The 26,998-nt window shown below is 33.2% G+C and overlaps 1 protein-coding gene across 5 annotated transcripts in view; it reads right to left on the bottom strand.

Annotated features, from left to right (window-relative positions):
* Nucleotides 1-1,030: 1,030 nt before the first annotated feature.
* Nucleotides 1,031-26,998, bottom strand: part of EPC2 (enhancer of polycomb homolog 2) — a 120,962-nt gene continuing 94,994 nt past the window's right edge. Inside the window, exons 4-13 of one of the 5 annotated variants that reach the window (XM_036023521.1) lie at nucleotides 23,149-23,297; nucleotides 22,198-22,360; nucleotides 19,897-20,088; nucleotides 16,520-16,609; nucleotides 15,148-15,293; nucleotides 14,699-15,042; nucleotides 7,030-7,166; nucleotides 5,139-5,298; nucleotides 3,895-4,228; nucleotides 1,031-2,938 (exon numbers count right to left, since the gene is read on the bottom strand). In XM_036023521.1, coding sequence (XP_035879414.1) covers nucleotides 2,866-2,938; nucleotides 3,895-4,228; nucleotides 5,139-5,298; nucleotides 7,030-7,166; nucleotides 14,699-15,042; nucleotides 15,148-15,293; nucleotides 16,520-16,609; nucleotides 19,897-20,088; nucleotides 22,198-22,360; nucleotides 23,149-23,297 — 1,788 coding nt within the window. In that variant the 3' untranslated portion in view covers nucleotides 1,031-2,865. The remainder of the gene's footprint in view (nucleotides 2,939-3,894; nucleotides 4,229-5,138; nucleotides 5,299-7,029; nucleotides 7,167-14,698; nucleotides 15,043-15,147; nucleotides 15,294-16,519; nucleotides 16,610-19,896; nucleotides 20,089-22,197; nucleotides 22,361-23,148; nucleotides 23,298-26,998) is intronic. The other 4 variants (XM_028508385.2, XM_036023520.1, XM_036023519.1 and 1 more) reach the window with 4 other exon arrangements.

Raw genomic sequence — 26,998 nt, forward strand, 5'->3', positions numbered from 1 at the left:
AAAAGGACAACAAAACATTTCAGTCAAAAGTGTATTACTGATCAACAAAATCTGCTCAAATATGGCATTATATAATAGGGAGAAGTTTCTGAAATGTTAGTCCTCCGTACTGCCTTCCCCCTGAAAAACAACTTTGGTAATAAAAAACACTAAGCATAGTTGCAAATACTGTAATCCCTATTTTTGCAAAAGAACATGTGTGTATACAGTGTGTATATATTCTTTATATGTGCCCTCCAGATACTTTTATTCTTCCCTTAGTCTTTTGCAAAAGGAAGATGTGCTGTAACACATCATGAAATATACCGGGAGCTTGCATAGTAACTGGTCATGATGATCTTCAATTACTAGGAAAGGAAGGGTACTCACTCTCTTTAGGAAGGCAGATGACTAGTTTATAAATATTTTTATCTATATTGAGTTTTATAAGATATCCTAAGCACACGAGAGTTACCCCTTTGTTTAAAACGAACAAACTTAGTACACACTCCATCAAAAACCATTCTCCAAGGATTCTAGGAGCTTGACTGACCTACAAGTACCAACACTAGTTTCTTCAGAAAACCAAGAGAGATATTGGTATTGTCCAGGGGAGGGCCCATGCAAAAATAAACTATTCTTGGATTTAATATGGTGAAAGTAAGTATCTGTCATGTAAGTTTTTAAAGAACACTGGAAAAATGTGTGTGCAAGTAACTGAAATGCCATCTGTGAAACAGTTACAACCACCAAAATAAGGAAGGCTTATTTTTCTATTTTACTTCAAAGGAACACATAAATTGGTCATCAGTCTGATAAATTCTGGATTTGCCACATCTCCAGATACTGTACAAATGAATAGTTTTTTTGTTTTACTTAAAATTATTTTTAACAAGTATATCACATAAGGCAAATTCACTTCATGCTTTGCTTCAGTAAAATGGAAAAAAAAGCTTTCTCCAGGATTGGTACTAAAGTTGTTTTAAGTTCTTAGTAGCAGACAGATACACCCAACTATGAGCAGAATGAACACAGTCATAATACATATCAAATCAAAATTATTTCCTTTATATCATCAGCAACGAGTAACTCCAGAGGTAGTATGGCAGAAATGAGCATGGATCCTATCAGGTCACAACCAATGAAGAAATTAAATTTATTTTTTTTCTCTGGTTTGCCCATAAATTGCTTCACACATTTAGGATCTGAATAAAAACCACTCTCAGCAGAAATCTTGGCCCATTAGTTCAACTGACACATCAATTTACAACTTTTAGAACTGCAGATATAAAAAATGTAAAGTATAAAATTATGTAAGTTTGAAATGGTTTTAATCATATTCATTAAAAATATTTACATTTCCCAGTACTTACTTGACAAAACGCCCTTGCAATATAACTCTACTCTAAACTTCTATTTATAAAATGAGGCTCATTTATGAGATTTCAATGAATGTTATACTACAAATTACTTACATTCTGTAAAATATTTCAAGAACTTTTCATATCAAAGGTAGTTTATATTGGATTATCTGAAATCCAATAGTGCCCACAGATGAGCTGCTTATAATTCTTTTCATTAATGCTTGGCAAGCACTGTGAAAATGAAAAGTGCTATTAAGTGCTATCATCTCCCTTAAATTTTTACTTATATTGTGTGCACATTGTGAAATAAACACATATGCAGCATGTCCATGTTTTGATATGTATTTTTTATTTCCCTGCAGTTTTCACTTATCAAGAACAAGTAACAGGGAAAGTTGTCTGAACTAGTGCATAAACAAACATTCTGAAACACCACTACACATATCTAATTTACAAGAACCGTATAAAAAAAGTCACTAAAACACTACACTATGAAGGTGTCCAACGCTTACAGTCAGACTTTTTCCAACCCGTTACTTGCCTTGTAGCCACAGGAAAACTCTCCAAAATTGAAAAGACAATCTTGTCACAACCCTCCCCCCCTCCCGACACCTGGGATGGCTCGATATCTAGACTTCCAATAATTATTGCAATGATATAATGCAATACATACCTGGTAAGATATCCTTTATGTGGTGTGTTACAGTTTTAAAGCCAGTTAAAATATGCAGTCTTCAGATAAAATGTAATCCTTGAAAAATTTTCATGTCTGCACAATTTAAATGTGCTAGATGCATAATTTTTCCTAGTCCATTTTTTCTGTGTAATTATTTTTTATAAACTGGTATTATAAATAGAAATATACATTCAAAATATATGGAAAAGTGAGTTACTACATTAAATTTGCATGTATCGATCCATCCCTTTCCCCTGCACAGTAATAGAAAATACTATTTTGCCTTGAACTTCATATTTGACAGTGAAATGCCACTAAAGTATTTACCAAAAAGTCCATCTAGTCAAATTGTGAAACAAAATGAACCAAGTGAAAACTTTACAGTTCCTTTAGAAAAAAATTACAAGAATTTCATTTCCTAGCTATGAATCTTTAACTTTTTAGACACAAAGTTGGATTTATTTTTTACAAGATACAAAATGTAAACATGGCAAAATAAATAGTTAAAACAAGTGATGCAGGATCCCATTTCATGCTCATGATCCCATTAAAGAATTATTTTTTAAAATCCATTCAGTTGCAAATTCAAGTGCAAAAGCATGATGATGAATATCTACTATTCAAGTAACAGAAATAATATTGATGATACAAATAAACTATTTTACAAGGTAGTGATTTTCCCAATTTTACAAAATATACATCATATATCGATTACACATCCGATATACTGCAGTCCATTTAGGTCCACTGTTTGCCTCTGTGATCCACAGAGTGTCGCCTTTCGCATTCAGCTGGAATATGAATGACTGCACACCATCAGCACAGGTCAGAGCCACATGTTTTAGGTTATGTCACTTCCATAGCTACTGTTGTCTCTGCTATTCCATTTAAACCCAATCTTTCTGGTTCATGGTTCTCTCTATAATAAGGCAAAGAGTAAAATAAACATTAACACTCTCTATTTAGATACATTTTTATGTACTATAAACATGTACTTCCCAAGAACATTTCCCATTTTTACAATTTCTTTAGGAATAAGAAAAAGTTTCCTTCAGCTAAAGAATCCTATTAATTCCTAATTCCTTGATTATAACTCTTTACTTAAGAAAGAGTAATTTAACATAGCATTTCAGTGTAAGCCAGTGATAAATTACTTATGCAATATATAACATAGGACAATCCAAGATTTTTACAAAGATGGACTTTATGATGCTCAAAAACAAGGATCATTAGGGGCACAATATTAATTAAATTAGTTTCAACTACAGTTTAATTTTACAAGCTTAAGGTCATGTAGTTAATAAACCATGCAAATCAATATTTTTCTGATTCACTGTTCTCATATTTTAGTCTCATAGAAAGAATGCAAAAAATATTCAGAAATACATTATCCTAGATTTAGTTAATCCCAGAATATTCTAATTTTACATATAAAATAGAATAATTTACTTTCCCTTGGTGCTTAATGTTGAAGAAAACAAAAATTCTGATTTGAAGTTAAAGCTCTGACATGGAAGTCAATAATAACAACTCTAATCACCCAGGCTGTCTAAACTACACAAAGGAATGAAAGAATAACTGAAGCTTCTAAAATAGACTCTGTGATAATTTTTTTGGCTTGATGGTTCCCAATTTGATGCGGTTTTCTCCTAATGTTTTTATAATTCTGGTTGGCATTTAAACACCCTACTAGTGACCTCAAACAAATAAAACCTAAGTCATACCACTTTACCTTAAGCAGATATTAAACATCTGTTGAAAAGCAAGTCAATCAACAGACATTTATTACTTGAGTAGTAAATAAAAAAGCCTTTTTTGTCCCACAGGATAGCCAGTAGAAAGAGAGAGAATGACATCTGAAACACAGACACACACCTTGCTATGCTGCTGATGGCACTGCTAGGAGTAACCTTTGGCACTCTGTCCATACTGGCAGCAACTGTGGCAAGTTTTAAGGCGGTTGGCGATGGTGCTGAAGTCCGTGTGTTGATATGCACATTGACTGGAGAAACAACACTGACGTTATTGAGGTGCACTGCATTTGTCAGGCAAGAATTGTTCATGGGAAGTGTTGAAGGACTGCTTGTGCACAATGCTGGGATTAAGTGGTTTGTAGTGGTGTGGCCAACTGTCCTTACAAGTTGTACAGCTGAAATCCCTGGGCTGGATGATAAAGCCATATTGGTGGAGTACAATGTTTTAGAGGTTCCTGAAGGGGAAAAAAAAAACCCATCCATATCATAAGACATTCATTAAACTCTTAAAAAATACCATACAGTCCTCACTTATATGTGGAATCTAATGAACAAAATAAAGTGATGAACAAAACAGAAGCATAGGTTTAGACATATGGAAGAGTTTGACAGCTGTCAGAAAGGAGGGGGAGGGGGGAACTGGATGAAAGAAGGTGAAGGGATTAGCCAGAGCATACATGCATGCACACAGACATAGGCAACAGTCAGGCGATGGCCAGAGGGAAGGCGGGGGCAAGGGCTAGGTGGAGGTGGGCAAAGCAGGAAAAAATGGGGACATCTGTAATAGCATAAATAATAAAAATGAAGGGAAAAAAACAAGCATCTAAAAATTGCACATGCTGAAAATGCTTAACAGTACAGCATTTAGCAAGTACTTCATAAATTTTCAATGTTCAATTAATATAAAAAATAAATGCAAACATTTGTATTATAATTAAATATGAAATTAACTCTCCACATGACGGCCTCTCCAAAGACAGCTTCTGATCAGTAAGTACAGCATATGTACCTGTCTCAACCCCAAAGACAAACTCGCTCTCTTTCTACTGCCCTACACCCAAAGGACTTTGTAAAGTATTCTACTGCCTCCATATTTGGAAACTCTGTAATAGGAAGAGAGGTCCATGCTGGAAGTTGAGGGCAGGTGAAAATGATAGTTGGATTTCTATCAGAATGTGTACATGTAAGAACATCAGTAAGGAGGGGCTATCAAGATTGTGGATGGAAGTAAAAGCAAGCAGAACATCCTGAGGTTTGAGCCATAGTTGAAGGATGTCAGGAACAGCAAGTCTTTGAGGACTCAGGGTAGTAAGAAGCAGAAGACAGGTAAGGTACAGTAACAAATATGTGAAACCACAGGCTTACCTGAAGGCTGGACAACACCATTTATGTTGTTGTGGCCAGTGTTCTGTTCCTTGGCCACCTCACTGCGACTTGGAACAGGTGCACTGACCACTGCAGATGCAGCAAAGTGGGCGCTGGCTGAGTCAAGTGTTTTAGACATACAGTCAGAGGTGCTTGAGCCCTATAAAATGAAGAAATTAAACTCAAGTTTTTAGAGGTGATTCCATGAACATACTAAGAAATGCGCAAAGGCAAGAGGCTGTTGCCTTTTTCATACGGAAGAGTTACAAGTGTTTAGATTAAGAGATCTAGGACTCCACAGACTATTTTTGGCATATGAAGCAGGGAAGTGACTAAAAACTGGAAGCAACTATTTCTAAGAAAGAACTAGGGATTAAAAACCCAAACCTTTAATGCTGTATAATTTTTCCCAATAAGTATTAATGAATGCCTTTAAAAATACTTGACAATCTTGATACTATGAGCAAAATAAAAATCACAGATGCCTAACAGTCATTTCTGTCACAATGTAAAAAAACACATCTTGGCCTAATCTTGCAGTAGGCTGAAAATACTTTAGAGGCTGGTTACCCAAGAAACTCAGAAAAAGCAAATAAAATGGCAAGTTTAATGGCATTTACTCTTATTTCTGTATAAAATTGGTAGCTACTACTAACAGCCAACAGCCCTAGAATGTGGGACAGTCCCAGACCCACCAGGATGTCATGGGAGTGTTGAGGGGTCCTAGGGTCACTGGGATTTTCATGTTGCTAGACTCGAGATCTCCAAGGTCAGTGTGCCAACCCTGTGATGATAAACTGAACTCCTATGGCAGACACTGGCCTGAGATACAACAAAACTGAGTTGATCTCAGTTATTATTTTAGAATTATTTTTAGAATTATGAAGTAACAAAATTTAAGACTTAAAACACTAGGCTCAAATTTGAAATAAACTTGATTACAGTTGTTTTTAGAGGCTTGAACAACAGAAATTTATTTTCATATAGTTCTGGAGGACAGAAGCCCAAAATGAGTCTTACAGGGCTCATGTGAAGGTGTTGAAAGCTTTCTCTTCTGACAGTTACAGTTTTATAAGGTATTTTTATTTTTATCCATAGTGCCCTCATTTAATGGTGCTTATGGAAAATCTCATCTGGTGGCATATTTTTTCTTCAGGAAAATATGATTCAAGGGAGCAACGGGCTATGTTTAGAATTACTGAACAATTAAAGAGAGTTACCTTTCAGCTTGGGCACACCCACATGGAAACAGGGGTTAGGAAAGTTAAATCCTTGAAAAAAAATTTGAGGGGACAGTAGGGGCAGGAGATAATGTGTGTGTGTGTGTGTGTGTGTGTGTGTGTGTGTGTTTTTAAATCCTCATCCGAGGGCATGCTTATTGATTTTAGAGCAAAAGGGGGGGGGGGGGGAGAGAAACATTAATGTGAGAAAAACATGCATCGGTTGCCTCTCAAACATGCCCTGATTGGGGGATTGGGGAATGAACCTGCAACCTAGGCATGTGCCCTGACTGGAAATCAAACTGGCAACCCTTTAGTCCATGGGACAACAGACCCACCAACAGAGCCACATTGGCCAGGGAGGGAATAATGGTTCTAAGAGTATATAATTACTTTTACAAATTCTTTTTTTTAAATTTTACAAATTCTTAATAACCATTCAAAACATTTTTTCCTAAATTAAAAATACAATATTTGCCTCTAGTACTCCTCTCATAAAATATAAACTAATCACTTAAAAAATTATATAAGTTAACTCAAAAGACAGATTTGATTTTCAAAATCAAGAGTGGCGATATCAAGATTATCTTCTCTGATGTGACTAAAATTGAACAAAACTATGTAATTATGGGAAAAGGAAGAGAAATAAGCATGATTAAAGACAGGTTTACCTGTGCTTTTGGATGTGTCTGTTGTGAGGAATGCTGAGATTGCTGTTTCTGCTGAAGCTGAGCAAGCTGCTGCCTTTGCATTTGAACTAACTGCTGTTGATGTGTCTGAAACTGCTCTTCTGTGATACCCCCTGTTACTGATAAAGGACATTAATTTCAGAATAAGTATGTTTTAAAGTATTTTTAGCAAGACAAGTAAAAATACAACATAAAATTATTCCATAATTCAGATGAAAAGTAGTTACAAATCACAATATACATCATCAGCAAAGAACCCGATAAAAAATGAGAGCTCTTTCAGCAAGTAGCTTATGCTAATATCCATGATCTTATGCTAAGAAAAAGTTCCTCTATGTGGTTTTTACTCTATAACACAGTTCCAATACGAGAACTATACCATTTATTCATATTCTCAGTATCTTTGTGATCACTCTTAACTCTCTATACTGTAGTAACTAGTAACTGTATAATGAGAAAACCTTAGATTAGTGCAAATAATAATAACACTAAGTTATAACCTTAATAAGAAGACAGGACCATCTGCAAGATGTAAATGATTCTGGCAGCTGGTTTTCATCTATGACACTCAAGTGAAAATACCTTTTCTGATTATAAATCAGAGTACAAGACAAAGATCTTCATCTAACATAACCATAAACCATAGTTCAAGTTAACAGATTAGATGCCTAAAATAAGTCCTATCTATAAAACTATGGGCTAGAAATCAGAGAGGTGTTAAGAAAATTAAAGATACAATGTATCCTTAGATGTAACCAAGGTATAACCAATTATGCTGTAACCAACTGTATTATTAGTAATTTGAAATAAAAGCAAGACATCTAAAACTTTTGATTGAAAAAATTAACTAAGAGAAACTTATAATAGGAAACATTTTCCCCAAAGAAATGTAAACAAAGCTTTCATATTTAAGTATACCACTGATAAAAAAAAGATTTAAAGGACACAAAGCATTTCCATAGAAGTGAGTATATTATTAGAGTCAAGAACTCTAGAGTCCGATTAAATCACATCGGAATACATGTATTACCAGAGTAATTTTGCTCTATTTTTCTTTATTGCTTTCCTCTCTCCTATTTCACTCACTCAATAAGTATTTACTATCTACTGTGATGCAGAGTGCTGCATTAGCAGTTAAGAATGACTACAGGGAAAAATAAATTAAGAAGAGGGTCCATCCTATAAAGTCCTACAGAATAGCTGGGAAGCAAAGATACATATAAAGAAATATCACCTACTATGAGTCAAACTTTAAATGCAATTAAGAAATCTAATCAATATGACCTAAAGGAGTTCAGCTAAGAGATACACCCTTAAATAGTTTACTTGACTAGCCCCCAAAGTATTGTTTAGTAGGACAACCAATTGGAAATTTTAAAAAACTGTTTTTGAAGATTCTATTTTTATTTATTTTTAGAGAGAGGGGGAGGGAGGGAGGAAGTGAGGGACAAAAATATTAATCTGCAAGAGAAACACTGATCAGTTGCCTCTCATCAGCACCTGGCCTGAAACCCAGGCATGTGCCCTGACCAGGAATCAATCAGCCACCTTCCAGTTTGAGGACAACGCCCAACCCACTGAGCCACAGCAGTTGGGGTAAGGAATTTAAAAAAACTTGTGATGGCAAGTTAGATATAAGAGGTTATGTATAATATAGTCCACTTTCTATGAAAAGGGAGTTGGGCATCAGAGATGGATAAAGCTTTAGATATGCCTTCATTTCTGTTCCACGACAATTTAAGTTTATCATTAAAATTAGACAATGAGGGGAAAACAGTTCTTATATAGTAGCAATTTTATTTTTAGAAGATTAAAAAACCTGGGGCTATCATCATGCTCACTTTAAAATTTTAATATTACCTGTATTTTTGAAGTATACATTAATTATCTTACTGAATTACCAACAACATCAAATGTCTTTCTTTGCCCATGTTAAATTCACTGCAAGTGTTATATTTTAAGTGAGAAAATAATTTTAAACCTAAATTTACAATCTTCAAAATCAAATGAAAATGTGAAGTATTCATGAATTTCCAGATGTTTGAAAACCTTTGGAAATATGAAAAATAGTTTATTAGATACAAAGGCAGGAAGGAAAAATTACCCCGCCCCCCAATCTGTTGAAGTCCTATGTATATAAGGAATATATAAATTAAAAAAAAAAAAAAAGACTTGGAATCTGATGTTAACATGGTCTACTCCCTCAAATCCAGCATTATGTTGTGTTTTCTTAAGACTTGGGTGCATGGAAGCAAGCATTAAAACATCAGAAAAAGGTCACAGTTACATGAAGAAATCTGTTTAGGAATGCCCAGTTCTGGGTGGGTGGTGGTGGCACAAAGGGGAAATGGGGACATGCAAAAGAGAAACCTTGTCTGCTTCTGTTGCTTAGGACAAACCCAAGTTCTTTTCTCTAGTTGCTCCTAAATTACTAGCTTAAAAGTGAAGTTCACACTGGTCATAAATCTATCCTACCCTACCCCTCCAAGCCCTATCATTTTAAAAGTAACCACAAATCTTGTGAAGGTGGCAATATTTCACTATTCCAGACAGATGGGAAGTGTTCCTTTCCCTAAGTAAAAAGTTATGCAAATCTCCCTGGGTAACCCATTCTAATACGTAAATATACAGGGTCCAGCAGAACTAAGGCTTGCTTGAGTGTGGTTGGTAAGGTATTAATATGGGCGTAAACATTTATAGTTTTAATTTGAACATTTCACTTAAAATGTCAGTGTGCTTGAGTGTGACATTGTTTTGTTATAGAACAGGCTTATGATTTTGTAATAAAAAGGGGTGTTATATTTGTGCTAGATCCTGTACATGTTATAGAATTTTCCTTTATATGTAAATATGTCATTCTGTACATTCATAACATACTAACATTTCTAAATATTTTGTGTATATAACCAACAGTCTGTTCTTCACTAAAGCCCTTAAACTTTCAGTCTGTATCTTCTTTATACATGGCTCATTACCTATCTTTATCAGTTTGCTTTAATCCTCAGATGAGTCCAGGTACCTCTTCATAGGACACTAGTCACAATCCTTGGAATGCTGATTGTTTTCAGAGTTTCCAGCACTCCTCATTTCATCTTTCAGGCATGTGGTTCCTGTACAGTGGTCTGGTCGGCTGACCACTTATCACCTTTCCCTCCCGACAGTAACTTATCAGAAACATACTATAAGTATTGTTGTTAGATTATACACTGATAAAATAATTCTAAAACCCCAGATCACTATTTTTTTAAACTTGGATCCACAGAGGTATTAAGTATGTATGAAATCTCTCCAAGTATTTGTTAACTTTGTATTGTTGTTTGACTGATAAACTAAAAAGAAAAATCTAATAGAAACACATTCTAAATCTACTGCATGACCTCACAACGTGATTCTGTGCTTGTGCCTCCCTCTGTAAAATAATCTTAGCTCTTAATGCAGTATTTCCCAAAGTGGGCTAAGATGATGTTTTATTGGGAAGCCATGAACTTTAACATTAGTTTAGACCAAGTTTTCATAGTTTAATGAAGAACATCTAATGTAGTAAAAATGATCTAAAAGTCAACATGAATATATTATCCAGCTTTTCTTCATCAAGCAGGTAGGTCTTAAAAGTTTTAATATATACTTTATTGAAGGAGTGCTGACTACATGCAATTTTTAAAAAGACAGATCTCAGGTCTGTACTGGGGAGTGGGGGAGAGGGAGTTCCTATTTTAAACCTTCCAGATTGAAAGTTCACATACATGATGGGAGCTACCCTGAGGATAAATCTTCTGATCCTTGAAAGTTGACATAACCTGTCCAGGACTATACACATTCTATAATGAAATTCTCACAGCTGAAGGCAAACTAACAAACTGCAAAACTATGGGGGGGTAGGGCGGGTAGAGATGGGAAGAGGTGAGGGTCGGGGGGTGGAGAAGATGGATAATAAGAAACAAGTAAGATATGATGATAAAGAAAATGAACTAAAGAGTCATTTAAACTTCTGACATTTAAGCTAAATAGTTACAACAGAAATTTCGGCAGTATTTCCCGTAACTAACTAAAATCTTTTAATACCTGAAGTCTGACCTTCTCACCTTTGGAAGTCACCTTGACTCAAAAATAAATCATGAGTTCTGCAGCTAGTTGTTAAAACATAGTTCTACCTATCCTAAAACTTTTATATTTGCAAACAAACATTTTACAGTAATTTAAGAAAGGAAAGAGAAATGGAAAAAAATTAAATATCAGGAATTTCTCTTGTAAAACTGTCCAAAATGTTGATATTTTACAAATTGGTAATAGTAAGATATTTGAAGCTGGTCCAAAAGGCTGCTGGTATCTACTATTCAGTATACTAAAACACATGAGGAAAAAGAAACGTTAGTTGCAACCATGCATTTGTCAAAACCAAAATTAATCCAGCCCTTCAAATCTAAACAAGCAAAGCCACTTTTAGATACGAAATACGTTTTCTTGCAGTTTGGATTTAAGAACATCTCAAAAGAACAGTTAAAATAACACTGCACTTTCAAATGACTAAAAACTCACTTTATCGTCTATTTTTATAAAGAATGTATTTGCTATGTAGTGCAAGTTCCTTGAAAGTAAGGATTATTGCTTTGTAAAACTCTGCACTTTTAAACACTTAATATAGTGCTTTGCATATAAAATATTCTAAAATAATTATGTAAGAAATTAACAGTCCTTGGTTATTCACTTGCCATGTTCGGCACAATGTCTTTCCTTTCTCTGTCTTGATTCTATTCTTTGAGAATAATTTTTCAACGAAGAAAATATATCCTTGTTTCATTCAATAGTTAACAAGACAAGAGACATCTCTTTGCTTTAAGATGAAGTCTTTAGTTTTAGATCCTCTAAAACCTAGGACATACATTTCAATTTGTTTTCTTTTAAGTCCTTTATGTTTGACATAAAACATAAAAATTAGAATATGTTAAGGATACAGGGATTATGACTTGAAATATTAACTGGGTTATTAACATCATAAAAAAAACCTCTTACCACTATTCCTCAAGTTCAAGTTTTTAAAAAAATAATTACTAAGGAATCTGTGATACAAATAAATATAATTGTCAAGTGTATTATTATATTTCTATTTATGATTAAATCATTTGTTTGCTGGGTTTTCCAGCTGTGAAACAAATTCAGTACTTCTAATTTGTCTAGCTCAGTGATACTCTGCCAGGTAAAAGTCAGGGCCTGGGTCAGTCTTAGACACTCTTAAAGACACTCAAGACCAAGGTAACTAAAATTAAGCAGAAGGCAAAAGTGTTGAAAGTCACACAGATTAAAAAAAAATTATAGGAGGATTCAACCCTTTTGTATATGTCCATCACATACAAAAATACAAATTTCTAAAAATACCTACATCCTTTGCTTTAAGCAGATGAAAGAAAGAATCTCTACTAATATTTATCGAACTGTAAGTGAATCCACTTAAAATGACCTAACCAGAACTAAGAAAACTATGTAATGAATATAACTGGTACAAAAGAGTACTTAAAATTGCTACCACTTTTTGAATATTTACAAAAATGCTGTTGAAAGACTTGTTTCCTTATGCATTTATATACTGTGCCTAATATTTTGAAACAAAAGAAATTTGTTAAAAACAACCCCCGCTCTTTGTGGCTTCAATGACTAGAATATCATACTTAGCAGAGAAGAAAAACTTCACACCAAATCCTTTACTCTAGTGACAAATAATTATATACCTGAAAAACTTAATTAAAACATTGATTCTAATGTAGCTTAATTCTTGCTTAAGCCCTGACATTTTTCAAGGAAAGATATAAATGGTACAATGTTGAGAGTACTGAAAAACATAAGACAGAAAAAATTACATAGACCAAGAAAACTACTTTTTTTCTGATAGTAAGGGAAACAAACAAACAAACAAACAAAAAACAAACAAAAAACCCCTCCAAAATCTTGGTGTCTATGACGTTATGATTTTTTAAACATCTATGACTTAAGTTCCTTGAGAAATGCATGTTTTATTATTATAACAGTATTGTAAATACTTATTTTATTTTATGCTAATATATGGTAGTATCATAAAATTCTAGGGCTGATTATGAAGTTATTTAAATTACATTAAATTTTATTCTGGATCAATACATTTATTAGGGTATCAATGCCATAATAACATATGCAACAAATACACATTTTCTGGAAAAGAGTTAAGTCAACTAGATCTAAAGTTGATAGGGAATTTATAGGAGCACAGCTATGTGCTCAGGTTGTGAAGGAACATATTAAATGATTTTTTTTGGCTTGGTACACATTGGTAGAGTAGAAACTGTTTCCATGGTAAAATCTAATGAGAAATACCTATACCGATATGTTTTTAAACTCCCTTTTTGGCAAAAATTATTTTTGAGTAATTTTTGGGATAGGAATTCCTGTTCATTTTAATAATTTTAACAATGTCTTAGAGTTGGCTAAAAAAATGATTGACCTAATATTTGTCAAATTCCTACTATCTTTAGCTTTCTTAGACTCTCGCCACCTCAAAATCAAACTATTTAGTTATTTATTCGGTTTAGCTTCAAAAGCTCATTAAACATCAGACTCATGAACTTTATAAAATGGGATGCTATTTTACTTCCTAAGTTCATTTAGAAGATAATTAACCAACTAATTTAAAGAAATGATATGCCTATTTCCAATCATTAAAACAAATGTAATTTCCCATTATAACCTTTAAACAGATAAAGTCTAGGTCATGACTGGAAATAAGCAGTTCAATAACTGAAAGACAACATTAGTGAGAACAAATTTCAAGCCAAAATGATTTAAAATCATTTTAAAGAAGTTTAACGTAATTTCATATACTAAAATGTACCATTCAGGGAATAATTTACAATAGATACCTAAAGAAAGGATATCACAGTATAAGTCAAGTCACATCTAGTTTTGTCTCTGGATACCACGCATTATTTGCAATGCATACATTATAAAGGCATTTACTAATTATACATACTTGCATACATGTGATTAAAGAGAAGCTATCCAAAAAAGGAAACAAATCAAAATTACATTTAAGATTCTCTAGAAATTATACATTATTTATAATGTACATGTCATAAAAATATTAAATTTATTTAAGCACAATGTCTCTTAAAGTAAAAAAATAACTTTCCAAACTCAGAGAGGTAAGATACCAGATAAAAATTGTAACTCTTCATAGAAAGCCTCTTAGAATATCTTTTTTTCAGAAGAAAGCTTTCAATGGTACTCTCGAATAGCAATGCCTGATTTTAAGCAAAGTTTATACTTAAAAAATAAAAATTTTCTTTAAATCAAGGCAGACAGAATTGTGTAGTGATGGTCTGGTTGCAGCTTATAACCACTTTGCCCATAGGGATCCCTATGCATTCTGCTAACATGGTAGGCACACAAATTCAATGTATGTTGGTAGTTTTATAGGTACCAGAACATTTTGGTTAAAGTGTAAACTAAGATAATTAGGTTTAGTGTCTTAGGCTGGGAAAAAATGTAGTAGGTTAGGTAAAATTCCTGTTGTCAGTGGGGTTATGAAAACAACCTTCAAAATTTACCCTCTGAGTTTTTGGAGTAGATAAGGAAAATTAAGGAGAAAATAAAAGCTGGATATACCTTCAACAAAGTGACAGCTTACCTGATATGCCATTCTTGCTGGTGTTCAATAAAGCTACAGATGCTGCAGAAACTCTTTTATTGTTCACAGTCTGCCCTGGTTTTCTTGAGGTACATTCTTCACTATCACTGTCCTGTACATTTAATAGCCTTGGCTGGAAACACTGTAGTCGACATGATCTGATATTGCTTAATATTTCAGAAAGGGACAGTCTATTTTCACAATGTTTACTGGAAGGATTGGTCCGTGAGAAATTAGAAGAAAAGTCTATAGTTTGGGAAGAGCTTGAAAAACCATTCAGCATTTCAGGGTCTATCTGTTTCAGGACTGGGTCATGTTCTGTGGATATTCGGTCCATTATGACCCTGAAAAGCAATATGAAACCAAATATTATCTGGAAGAACTTAACATTTTCCTATACCTTTCTTTCCAGCCTGTAAACAAAATCCAGGTCAAAATAAATAGTTTACCTTCCACCTCTGCCAATTCGCCTCCTTGCAAATCCTATACATCTTCTTGGGACTGTCAATGTTGTAAGGCAATGCCTATATCTCAACTTATCCAAATCTGCCAATTCTGAATTTTCAAATGAATGGTTAACTTGGTCCAAACGAGGCTGCAAAGAAAGAAAAATAATTAAAACTCATGGAGTAAATCTGAAATGAAGAAAAGCTAAAATAATAAAAAGTAACTACAGCATTAGAAAAATTAGAATTTAGCTATGAACTGTAAAATTGAGGTTTAAATAATAATAACCAGGCAAAATTTTATAAAACTAAATAAAATATTCACTCACCAAACTAACTCAAACTGAATTTTAATTTATAAATATAAAATACATTGAGGGTATATTATATTTTTAAAAGAAATATATCTTTAAAGAATAAACATGGCTTTTAATATTTATGTAAAAAAAAACAGAGATAGTAAAGTTAGTAATTTATAAGCTTCCTATTGAGATAAACCAGAGGAAATTTTTTCTGGACCAAAAATTGCATTTTAAGCATGGGTCAAGTTGACACTTCCTCTTTGCTTTTAAGAAAATACAGTCCATTTCTTTGCCTTCTCATTCCCTTTATTATTCTGTTTTTTTGTGCTTTATCACGTTTGCCCTTTTTATAAAACTTTCCCACTTCTATCATCAGCATAACTTGTAAAACAAGTCCTTACCTCTTCTACATTAAATACAAACACACACCCTGGAAAAAGGTGTGTGTTTACTGTAGTGTAACAAGACGAACAGTGTCTACAAGCCATATACCAAAGTCATCCTTATATCTACAGTTATACCTTATCTGAAAACATTTGGGAGTGAAGGTCATTCCTTGATGTTATGCTGCACCAAAACTTGACTTAACAACACAAAGTAATTTCTAAGTATGTCAAAAAGTTTTGAACATAATGACTAGATAAAATAATGCCATGAGGAAAGTTTAAAAATGATTTATTTTTGATACTTACTGGGTATGTATGCACAAGATGGGCTTGCCTAATAGTAGATTTCAATAAACACTTCAAAGTCATCAAGGGTTCAATTAGAGATTCGGGGCTTACCTAACTCTAGCACTGACATTGAGTAATTTTTGTAAATGCTGAGCTATAGCTGAAGCCCACAGTGCACTAGATGTCTAAAATATGAGTCATCAAATTCCAAGTGAAGGATTCTGATATCCTTTGAAATAACTCAGTACCTTTAAGCATCTTTTATTGGTATCTACATAGGGAATATTAAACTAAAAATGCTGATGGATTTCCCATTTTTAGATCAAGTCTAATTCACCTTGACAAGAGTTACCTGTTAATTCCAGTTCACAAAAATACCACAAAAAATAAAGTTCTTACAGCATAATACTGGCATCCTGCTCGCCTCCTGAAAGCACAGGGACCATCAGGATCATTTTCTTCTTCAGGTTCTGATACTGGGGACGGTACCTGAAAAATGAGGAATGAGACATTCTGTTTAGAAGTTATCAAAAGTCAATAAATAAATCTTTATAATAGTCTAAAATCAGAATCCGATGATCAACAGTAAATCACGCTTATACACAGTAGGCAGTGGATTCCCTAAAACATTTAAAGAATAGCAAAAATTTTCTACAGTTAGAAACTAATTCTTTTTAGTAGATTAGTTCTTGCAGGTAAGTTCACATGGTATTGCTTATGTGCTTCTGAACATGTAAGCTTTACAGAGTTAAGAAGAATTAATACAGTTTTTATTTCCCACTTCTATTTTGTAAATAATATACGTGGCCATAAATACTTTGTTATGATGATTATGTTTTACCTATAGGTAGGTGTATTTTTATCCAATAACTTTATCTCTTAGTAATACAGGCAAAAGCTAGGAAATTTTAATAAAGCTTATAAGTAGCCCCCACCCCAAAGCCATAAAGGCCATGTATTTTACTCAAAGGGGAGTCCCTTATTCCCCCACTCATTTTTTAAAAATCATTTTTGAAACTTAGCAAATCAGAAGCAGGACATTAGAAAAGGAAAGAAGACTTGCTAAAAGGTAGGCAGACTGGTCGCAGAGAGAGAACTGATAAACCTGCAACTTGACCGCAAAAGAATAAATGAAGACCTGCCACATATTAAAAAGCTTCCTGTCTGGGACCTTGTGATACCAGGTCAAATCTGTATATAGTCTGAGTGCACCCTTAGGGCAGCGCCCATACATTACAGCACACTTTATAAATGTCATCCAAAACCAGGTATATGATATATAAATATACTTGATATGGCAGGGAAACAATGTGGTTTAGACAAATTTCTACCCACAATGGTTAAAAAAAAAAGTTTCTGTTGTCTTACGATTTCACTTTGGAGTACATCTTTTTGACAACACTGGCTCATACATATTTACTTGCAAATTTTTGAATCTCACAAATCCCTCTCTTCCTATTTTGAGAGGAAAAAATGTTTTCTCCATATTATTTCCCAACTGTGGTAATTACCACTGAGTGGGGTTATGCAGGGAAGAAAGGCATTTGTTTGAGGTTCCAATATGTCTCCCTCAGCCCTACGGGGGAGACACAGAAACAGTAAACCAGGGTTGGTTCTTCTTCACAGGGAACCAAGCCCCAAACCTAAAACTTGAAAGGAAATCCCAAATGTGAATTTACACTTTGGTTCCTTTGCAAATCATCTATCTCTTCTAAAGTACACTTAAAGGTCTTTATAAGTACAAGGTCTTATAAATTTTTTGCAAAAGTATACCACTGTTCCTCCCTTCCAACCACCATTCCCTAGGAGTGAATTTCAGGATTTAGTCTGAGATATAGGAAGACAGAGCCATTTTAGGAAAACCAGAAGCAAGATCAAGAAGAGACAGGTTTTTCACTTCTGCTCTGCTGCAAATCCACTGGATAAGTCTGGTTAAAATGTCTGTTTTCAAGCCTTCTTTTTTTACTTGCTTATTGGACAAAGAAGCAGCATATGATTATTTTATTGATTTTTTTATCAATAAAATGTTGATTTTATAAGAGCCACATTCTAAATAGCTGCCACACTGAATAATGCCCAACTATAGATGAACACTTACTTTAGCAACATGGGGATACCGTTAAAAAATTAATGAGGATTGTCAATGACCTAGTACAAGGACTCAGAGGAACCTAAAAGTTTCAAAATGCAATTTTCATTTGGCGATGAGAGTAGTAGACTATATGAATAAACATAAGAATTTAGAAAAGAAATGAAGATACCTTAATGCATGAGGAATATATGACAAGTACAATATGTTGAGTGTGCCCTACTATCAGGGTGGATAGACCGATTCTAGCAATAAGAAAAAGGTTTCTACAGGTCATTGTATCCCCATGATATCATTCTTAAAGGGAATGTACAGTAAAACATTATAGGGTCTTATTAGTACCACCAATATAAAGCTATTATATATAGTTATCTACCATGTCATATTTTGACTTAAAATTCTTCAATAAATTTCGAGTCAATAAATTTTGATGCAGTACTTCAGGCATCATTCTATTCACCCTTTCTTCCTTTTATTGTTTTATGTTCCAACAATGCCAAATTGCTAGCAGTTCTCTCTAATACGCTGTTCTCTCTGCCTAGAGGCCTTCCCTACACCTTTTATCTGAAAAACTACTATTTGTTAGGACATTATTTCCCTATTCTTTCAAAATGGTCATTTAATTACTGTTTCACGACTGTTCCAAGCCCTGCCTACGTCTACTTGGATGATCCTCTAAGTCCTTTTCAAGAGCGTACTAAATCAAACACATCTCTGTGCACTGGTTATAATGTACACGAATGCTAAAACATTACCTGGGGTAAAAAATTAAATCACTGACAAAAGAGTAACAATACATTATCTAGCCAAAGGACACGTTTTATGGGAATTCTAGATTTTAAATAGTTACAATAAAGGGTTTGTAAGCAGTCTTGCTTCTAAACACATCTGTGATGTTGGTTTTTAGAGAACTTTTTTTTTAAAGCAAGCAAGTCAGAATGTTAAAATATGCTAAACCTTATTTGTTAGGTAGTCTCTTTAGATAGTCTATACCATATAGAAAAGGAAAAAAAAAAAGGAGAATACTGCCAGAACAGGTGCTAAATAATTAAAAAAACAACAACAACAACAATGATCCTTTAAGGCATAAAATAAAGATCTTGTCTTAAAAGCAGAATTTATAAAAGTAAAATAAAGATGCTAATTACTAACAATTTTCTATAAAACGGTTGCATTATAAATCAAAGAATTAGCTTCACAAGTTGAAATTTGAACCTGTTTTCCTGAACCTTGTTTGTAATCAAGTTATTGCCAAACAAATTAGCAAAATTAGCATTAAAGCTGTAAAATACAATGCTAGTGGGCTATGGTAAAAAGGGAATTACTCTTGGTGAATACTTACAATTATGCATTAAATGTCTTAAAACATAAATAATCTTTGGTTCACTGATTCCATTTCTAATAATCTATTTTAAATAGAGGGAAAAGATAGAGATGTTCATTTTCATAAAGGGAAAACTGAATACTGCCCAAATTCTACATCACAGAATAAATTCTATCCTAACGATAGAAAATAACAAGAAATCAATACCATTTCAGTGGCTAGATAAATGTGGAAAATGTTTATGCTATACCATTAGGTGAAGAAAACAAGAATCCAAACTCTAAGATGTCAATCTATGTTTTAAAATATAGCAATATAAAAGACTAGAAGGAAATGTTTTAAAAATAGTTTTAAAACAAGCACCTGTGGAAATTCATCTTCATCTGAGCTGTGAAAGTCATATTGCTTAATGTCACTCTTATTGATCACAGGCAATGTCTCAGGAGTGGGTTGCTGAGATGTTATCAAAGCCTCTGCTTTAGGCTTCTTTGGGTACTTCTTCTTTTGACGAACCACATCAGAAGCCTCTTCTTTCAAAGACAAATGATGAGGGTGCTGTTTACATGACGATTTTTCCCCCAAAGGAAGAAATGAAAATCATTTTAGAAATCATGAAAAACTATACTGCTCTTTGAAAACATACATTTTTACCCAGGAGGTAATTTTATTTACTGTTTTTATTATGCAAAACTTATGTGATCATAAATTTTAAATGTTTTATTTTCTGTAAGTTATGATAAAAAATAATTATGATATTAAGTTTGCTTTATATATTGTTAATACTTGTTAGAGATTTTTAAAAATTGCTCTATTATTGTGCAATCCAGTATTTAAAAAGTATTTAATATTAATTTTAAATCATCTGTACTAATGATGAAAATTAATGACTTTTTATTTTTAAAATAACCTGAATTAGATTATGAATTCATTAATTCATTTCTACTCTTATTTCTAATTTTTAAAAAAATGTCAATTTTTTCTGAGGAAAAAGAAGCTTATTAACTAGAAAAAACTTCACTTTTTACAGGGTATAGTTATTGCCTCAACTGAACAATAGTTAAACTATTCTCAAGTATCCCAGAGCTGTGTTGGTACTTCAGAGACCATCAGGCAAAAAGACTGGCTGATATGGTGGATTTCCACATCACCTCATATCCCCCAATGCCTGTCCTCAACAGAGTAGCTCTGTTTCTGTTTTAACATATTGGCATTCCTTTTTATAAAAGGGACCTACCACTTTGAAAAGTTTGAAAATGGCTGTTCTAAGCACCAAAGTACAAGCAATATGAAAAGTGTAAAAATATTTAGGAAGTTATACATTTTCCCATGTAGCCCAGATTTTTGTTAAAACTACATTAGGGTCAGAATGGTATACACAATGAAAATATTGCTTAAATGCCAAATTATTTAGTGAGACAATGGTTTCATACAATGGGTATAGTTTCAACACCAAAAAGAAAACCTCAACTTCTTAGAAACTACCAGTACTTTAAGGTGGGATGTGTGACAAAGTATTAACTATGTGTAATATGGTACAGCAACAATGGATACAACCATATTTCTAAAAGTAGGGTTTAAAGAGGCTGAGTGTTTATTCTTAGAAATGATCTAAAAAACAATATATAGTAAAGGCTATTCTGTCAGTAATTTTGGGTTGAGATTTTCATATTCTATGCCTACCAATCAAATACCTAGGAAAGGCAGTGATTTATATAAAGTAGATTTTAAAAAATGACTTAGAAAATGACATTTATTGCATTGATAACATTGTAGCTATAGAGGCAAATGTGATTTAAAGGGAATCAGGTAGATGGGCTAGATGCCTGTGATTAATAAGAAAGAAGTCTGGTGTTTGAACTGATATGAGTTGAGCAAAGGAGGAGTTTCCCTGCTCCCACATTCTTCCTTGACCTTTAAGAAGGAACCCATGAAAAATGAGGATTGTGTATATTTTTAAAAGATGAATTTTCCACAAACACCCTAAGTCACTTTTATATCTTGATTCACAGTAAAGCTCTATCGTCCAATGCTTTGTTAATACCTGTTTCTTATTTAAATCGAAGCTCCTAAAAAAATTAAAGGTCTTATTAATTTTTATATTTCTATTGAATACTTTAATGTGCCAAGTGAATACTGAATAAATATAATTCTTTAGTCTAAAAGACGAAAGTAATCGTGTCTGACTCATCACTAGGAAGAAATTGTAATCTAGAAATTAGAAGATTTTTTCAAATCACAAAGGATAGATAGCAATGGATAACTGCTGGTTTGGCAATGATGACGACAACAAGAATAACTTAATAGTCTCAATGAAGAAAGCTTTTATTTTAGATTCTGATGCCTGTCAGTACAATGCAGGATTTGTTAAGGCTAGTGGTAATAAATAAACTTTAACCTTATTCTTTACAGAAGCAGCACACACAGTAGAAAGCACATCATCTCTGATGGTAGATCTGGACTCACACCTTGAATCTGCCACTTATTAGTTATTTGATCTAGAAGTTACACAGAGTAAAATCTATCTCAAAGGACTGAGTCATGTGTATGTAAAATTCCTAGCCAAGTGTTGGCAAGTAGTAAGAACTAAATACATTATTACTTTTTTCTTTAACTCAACTCTAGTAAGACAACTTCAGAAACCAATAATGTGAGATCAATTAATACCATACATGTTTCTTCCCAGAAGATATTCACCTTAGTTTTACATTCTTGGACTTTATGATGATTTCCGTTATGAAGAGCTGCTGGAGTGGTATGTAACTCTTTTTCTGACCGATTGATTTTCACTTCATTAAGGATTTCACCACCATAGTCTCCCAAATGATATCTTGAAAAGTTAACAAAATTTTAAAAATATAGCACGGTTTAAATATAAAGAAAAACCAATGACACCTCAATTAATTGGAATACAACTAATCAAACAGAGCCAGCAATTAGATTATTCTTAAAAGAGAAGATCTGTAGGAATAAAGAAGCTCATAACTGAGATTTAATAAACAAAACAAACCAAAACAAACAACCCTCCCCCCCAAATTTCCAAGGTACACAGAAGACAAATTTCTCGTATATTTTATATTTTGAAGCACTGGGAAATGATGCTTAGAATGCTAACTTCAGGAATCACATAAAATTCTATTAGGTTTAGTACAGTCTAATTACGTAGATAAATGACTATTATAATAGAGAACACATTTTCAAAATGCACTGAAACAAAAAATGTTTTCTACCTAGTCAGAAAATAAAATCAGACATTCATTCCCCTCAAATTCTGATTAATAGAAATTTTAATAAAGATTTTGGACAAAATGATCTCGAGGTTCTTTTCTAAATACAATTCAAGGATTCTGAAAACAAAACAAAACAAAACATAAAACTTAATTGTATTAGAGGATCTATATTAAATACAAAAATATCTCCCAAGTGTGTACTCCAAATTATAACAATCTGCTTTAAATAAAAACTAGTAACCACAATTCTTCAAAAAAAAATGTAGATTTTGTTAGAGAATCTATTTCAATTGTTTTAAATTTAACAACAAAAATCTCTCTCCTCTGGTTATGTTTTGCCCATCATGTGACTAAAGCTGCCACTAGTATGTAATTGTAGCAATGTTACCTTTTTTCCACAACTTCTAAGGTTAAGTGCAATAATTCTCGTTTTGTTTTCTCTCTTCTCTTAATCATTTCCAAAATTGTTATGGCTCTACTAAACTCTCGTCTCAGTTTCAACATCTTTTCATAAGAGGCTTCATCATTCTTACGATTCTATTGAAAATAATGACAATGTAAGAATAAACAATTCCAATTATCCACATTTCCAGCTTCATTCAACAAAATCTTACCAGACTCAAATTCATTGTATAAAAGCAAAATGTTAAATGTAAAAATGTTAAAAAATCATCTAAACAACAACTATATTAAAAAAAACCCCTGAAAATATAAGTAAATATCTCTCAATAAATATTCAGGAAAAATGTTGCCCGCTGTTGAAAAGATGGAATGATGTAGAAGGGATAATTCCAATGTAACCAAATTTGTAAAGGTGCCTGAAACAAAACCTAGTGAGTAAATGAGAAAACATAGTCCATTTGTATTTTACCAAGGTATTTTTCAGTAACAGAAACATTCTGTCAAATCAAAGTTACCTAAAAATAGCCAAAATGGGTCTTACACTTCTATGTGAACATGCACAAGGACAAGCAAAACTTCATTTCAGAAACTCAGATATAAAACAATGTGGGATATAAAGCACCTCCAGGAATGAGATTATCATGATTTAGTGTGATAATAATACCTCACTACAGAGTAGAAAAGCAAGTTAGTAAAAATTCCGAGTTTCAGAGTATTGTTCAGAAGTTTCTACTTTGAATTGTAGAAGGAATTTGAACAGACTTAAGAGTGACAGTCCTATTTAATAGTCAGGAAAGGCTCAGTTGAGATTAGCAGCATCGACTTGCATACAAAAATTACTGTTACTATAAAATGTTTCATTCAATCAAATAGCCACAGAATATTTAACTTTATATTAGAAAAGGCACTATTTGTTTTAAAATAGACCATTACCACTCCTCATTCTACATGTCCAGATAGATTGTACACTTAAGCAATCTCTCCATCCTTGAATAAATAATGCAATATGACATTAAGAAGAATCTGAAGAAAGCCAGGTTTCACACTGGAGGATTATAAATAATAAAGCTTGAGAAAGCATCAAAGTTTTACTTTTTTCCCTTTTGTGTATAGTTTCTTATATTTTAAAATTAATCAGCAACAACAAAATATCACCTCAACAACAAAATATCACCTAAACTAAGTTCCACTAAGGTGATGCATATCAACTACTAAGAATTTATGTTAATAAGCCATTCTTTTATCAAGAGGAAATTAATTTTTTTCCCTTCATTAGTATGCAACGAAAGGCAAAATCTAAAGCATTATTTTAAGCATCGGGTGTTTTTTTTGGTAAACAGGCAGCAATAATACCCTCCAATTGAAAAAACTTAATGTTACCAACAGCAAATATTGAAGTGTCTACTCTGTGCAGGATATTGTGCATGTCCCCTATCCTCAGAAAGCTTCAAGTCTTGTAAGAATAAGATACACATAGATTCAAAATATAAAACATAAACAAGCCAGCTGACCGATATTGAAAAGAACACCAGAACCTTCAGACTGCCTCCCTCTCTTTCACTAAGGGTTCCTCCTCTGGACTACATGCTTCTGCCCTGTTTTACTCATTCACTTCCTGCTCTCTTTAGGCCCAAATAACCACCTTTTGCTAATTTTTTTTCTTTCCTCAGCCCAGTTTTCTATTTATTTTGAAATAATTTCAGATTTACCAAAAAAATTACACAGTATAAAGAATTTCCATATATCTTCATCCAGGTTGCCCAAATGTTAGTATTTTACACACTTCTGCCTTATCTCTTTCTCTATGTATACAGGGTGGGGCCAAAGTAGGTTTATAGTTGTGAGTATGCAAAACAGAGTTTATTCTTGTATTAGTACTTATTAATTATTGTATTATTTTCCCCTATGAACATAAATCTACTTTTGCCCCACCCTGTAAATATACATCCACACGCACATATGTTATATATTTATGTACATGCATATTGTTATGGACTGTATACTTGTGTCTCCTGAAACTTCCTATGCTGAAATTCTAACCTCCCAATGTGATGGTATGTGGAAGTGGGATATTGTGGAAGGTGATTAGGTTATCAGTATGGATTCTTAGGAATGGATTAGTGCTCTTATAAAGGAGACTCCGGAGAGCTCTCTTGCCCCTTCTACCATGTGAAGGCACGGCAAGATTACCATTCATGAACCAGGAGGCAGGCCCTGAATCTGTTGGTACCTGGATCTTGGACTTCCTAGCCTCCAGAACTGTGAGAAATAAATGTTTGTTAAGCCACTCAGCCATCCAATCTATTACATTTTAATTACAACAGCCCAAATGAACTAAGTAAGACACATACACATATATGTATATAAATATATATGAATTATTAACAGTGGTATTTTAAAGGTTTTTAAAGAAAAACATATCCCTCAACACATTAAACTGTATTTTCTAAAAACAATATTCTCTTATATAACCACAGTAAATTATCAAAATCAGGAAATTAACATGATATAATCCTATTACCTAACTTACACATTTCGTTTATATTTCACCAATTGTCCCACTAATGTCCCTTACAGCAATAAATATAATCATTACATATACTTTTATATACTTAAACATAACTGTTGCTATAAAGGGTATTAAGTGGGACAAATAGTAATTTTTATTATTAAAATTCATTAAAATGTAATAAATTCTTTTTTTCTGTCTGGGATCTGATTCTGGATGAAAACTGCATTTAATTGTCATGTCTCTTTAATCTATAATTTGAAATAGTTCTCTGATTTTCTATGGTGATCATGATCTTGATATTTCTGAATAGTAGAGGCCATTTATTTTTACAGAATATTTCACAATTTGGGTTTCTTCGATGCTTTTCCACAATTAAATTTGGGTTATATATTTTTAGTAGGACCATAACAGATGTAATGTTATATCCTTCTCTTACCATATCACAAGTTAAAATGATACCCATTTGTTCCATGAGTACTGATGTTAACTTTGATCACTTGACCAAGATGATTGTCTGCCAGGTTTCTCTAGTCAAATTACTGATTTTCCTTTTTTTAAATTAAAAAGTATGCTGTAGAATTTTGTATCTTATTCTTCATCAAATTTCCTCCCGCCAGTTTTACATACATTGACTCTAACATTTGCCTGAAGCATTATTACTATGGTGTTTGCCAAATGCTGATTTTTAAACTGCATCATTCCACTGACATTTATAAGTTGGAAATCTATGATAAGGAAAAGTGTACCCTTCTCTTATCTATCTGTCTGTGTATCAATCATCCATTCATCCATCCATTTGTGTCAGTACGGACTCATGTCACTTATAGTCTATGAGTTATCCATTACTCTCAGTTAGACACTCCAACTTTCCCAGATTTGCTCGGAGGAGACACTCCTGAAGCCTTCTGTCATGACTCCAATATGCTTCAACCTTCAGTCACATTCTTATTTTCTGGTATAGCAGAATGTTCCAAGCTTATGTTAGTATTTCTCCAGCCTCAGACTAGGAACCAACCATTTTTCTAAGGAAACCTGGTTCCTTTTTAATGAAAAATGCTTTTTAAAATCATGATCTACATGCAAAGCATACCCACTGCTACTGAGTCTTTGCTTCTAGACCCTCTCAGAAAACAAAGTTAGGAAACATATATGTAATATATGTATGCTCATAAACATACACACACATGCATATCTGTGTCTAACTATGTCAATATATTAAAATCCATGCGTTCATACTGATACCTTTCCTACATGCTTTTAATATGACCCTATTCCCTGTTTTCAAACCCACTTGTTCCCTTTGCCTTTCCTTACAGGTGTCTCT

This window comes from Phyllostomus discolor, chromosome 4 (assembly GCF_004126475.2).
Source record: "Phyllostomus discolor isolate MPI-MPIP mPhyDis1 chromosome 4, mPhyDis1.pri.v3, whole genome shotgun sequence".
In the NCBI taxonomy this organism is placed as follows: Eukaryota; Metazoa; Chordata; class Mammalia; order Chiroptera; family Phyllostomidae; genus Phyllostomus; species Phyllostomus discolor.